The 2,067-nt window shown below is 37.4% G+C and overlaps 1 protein-coding gene across 1 annotated transcript in view; it reads left to right on the forward strand.

The window, feature by feature from the left end:
- Positions 1-2,067, forward strand: part of RSPRY1 (ring finger and SPRY domain containing 1) — a 72,273-nt gene that overhangs the window by 15,584 nt on the left and 54,622 nt on the right. The window contains exon 3 of the mRNA XM_012657421.1: positions 1,786-1,805. Coding sequence (XP_012512875.1) covers positions 1,786-1,805 — 20 coding nt within the window. The remainder of the gene's footprint in view (positions 1-1,785; positions 1,806-2,067) is intronic.

The raw sequence follows: 2,067 nt of genomic DNA on the forward strand, positions 1-2,067 counted from the left end.
TTTGCATATTTTTGGCAGTGACTTTATCCTCAGATTGAGATTGTTAATGATCTTAATGTTAGTTATTTTCATGTGCTTTGGGATTTAATTTGCAGCCTCCTCTTGATAGAAGTTTTGTCTGCACTTGCATGTATGTGTTCTCCCCGCCCCACCTCTTTTCTCCCTTACTGTTCTGTCTCTGTTTCCAGGGATCTTCATTCTATGACTACACCTAAAATTGGAATTGATGGCTCTGAGTTCCCATTCCACTATAAGATGCCCAATTGCTGCTGCCTAGCTTTCTTTCCTTTTTCTCACTGGAGACTTGCAGCTTTATACCACTTGTAGCTCAGATTGTCATTCATAACTTTTTCAGCTCCTTTCATTGGGAGAGGAACTCCACCCCAAGTTCATTTAGTGAATCTGCTCCATCCTTTGCACAGGTGAGGTTTTGGTCCCCATTATCCTACAAGCTTAGAGCTCCTAGTCACCTCTGTCCAGTTCCTGACCCACAGCCCACTAGCTCTTTGGCTTTAGCTCCTGCCTCCCACCAGAAATTTCTGCTTCGTTTCTGTTCCACAAAGGAGTTTATCTTGTTTTTTGGTTGTAGGGATGTGTGTGTGTCCATTAAGTTATCTCTGTATAGAATCAAGATGTTCCTATTCCTTATCGGTTGCTGACTCTTTGTTATATTTTATTATTTTTCTTTTCTTCCTTGATCTCATTCTTCTCTCCACTACCCACCTCCAAATATCAGTAGGTAACCATTCTAGTGAATTTAAGGTATGTTCTTCCAATTTGCCAGCTATATGTTTGTTTATGTCTATGTAGGAAGAATATTTATTTAGAGAGTTTTGTGTGATTTTAAAACTTTACATAACTGATTTAGTTATATAAACTTTTTGTTTTTAACTTCTCTCCACATTCTTTGAGATCTACATTGCTGTGTATAAATCTACAAAGGCTTCTGACTGCTATGGAGTATTATTCCTTTGTACAGCTTGAAAGTACTATGTTTTGTTAGTTTTCGTCTGTTGATGGTCACTTAGATTGCTGCCAGATTTTTTTTCCTACAAATAACACTGCAGTGAATAGCACAAATACGCATCAATTTATGGACCTCTGTAAAAGTTTCTCTAGAATTGTTGGGTATGTGCATGCTTAATTTTATTATTGTCAGATTGCTCTTCAGAAATGTTTGTATCAGTCAGTTATTTTTTTAATTTTTTAAAAAATAATTTTCCCATATTATGAAAGGCCACAGGATATATCAGACAGCCAGCAGCTGATGAGTACCTGAAATGAACATAGTAATTCTCATATCACAAGGTGATCCTGAGGGTTAAATGACTTAAGACAACAATTTTTATGGGGTTTTTCACAGTAAAACAGAGATCCACAAATAAACAAATAATGGTGAGTTCTTAAGCAATTAGAATTATCATTGTTTCAATGACATATTTATCAAATATTTCATTAGTGACTTTCCCCAGAAGCACTTACTTAAGATTTCTGGGATCACAGTTTGAAAACCCACTGAATTAAGATCTATAATGCCACTTTTAGAGCAATCTCTAGAGTATTAAACAGATCCTTAATTAAGTTTGGTTTGGTTTTGTTCTAATACCATTTTATGAAGTATATGCATGTAGTGATATTTCCCAGAAGAAAACTTTAAAATGAAGATGTTTATGTAGGCCCTTGCTTCCATTAGTCCTCAGTTGAGATTATCATCTCCCTTCTTGGCATGTCTTTGAATGAAGTAAGTCTGAGGAAGATGATATTGACCTTCTTGGCCTGTCTCAGTTGGCATTGGGCCTCCAGAGGTAAAAGTGAGAATAGGCTCTGGTCTCCAGTTTTAGTCCTGTGCTTTCACCCCAGGCCACACAGTGGTCCTTCCTTGTACCTATCTGCCCACTGTGTTTGTGGGCCATTATGGACAGTGACCGCGGAAATGAGCACGTGTGGTATATACATTGGTCTTTACAGGTTGTGGGTCAGATTGTCTCTTCCATCTCTTTGCCTACACTTATTTGTGTTTCTTTATTCTTTCTCTTCTGCGCGCACTTTCTACACATACTTCTACTT

This window comes from Propithecus coquereli, unplaced genomic scaffold, assembly GCF_000956105.1.
Source record: "Propithecus coquereli isolate 6110/MARCELLA unplaced genomic scaffold, Pcoq_1.0 Scaffold540, whole genome shotgun sequence".
NCBI lineage: Eukaryota > Metazoa > Chordata > Mammalia > Primates > Indriidae > Propithecus > Propithecus coquereli.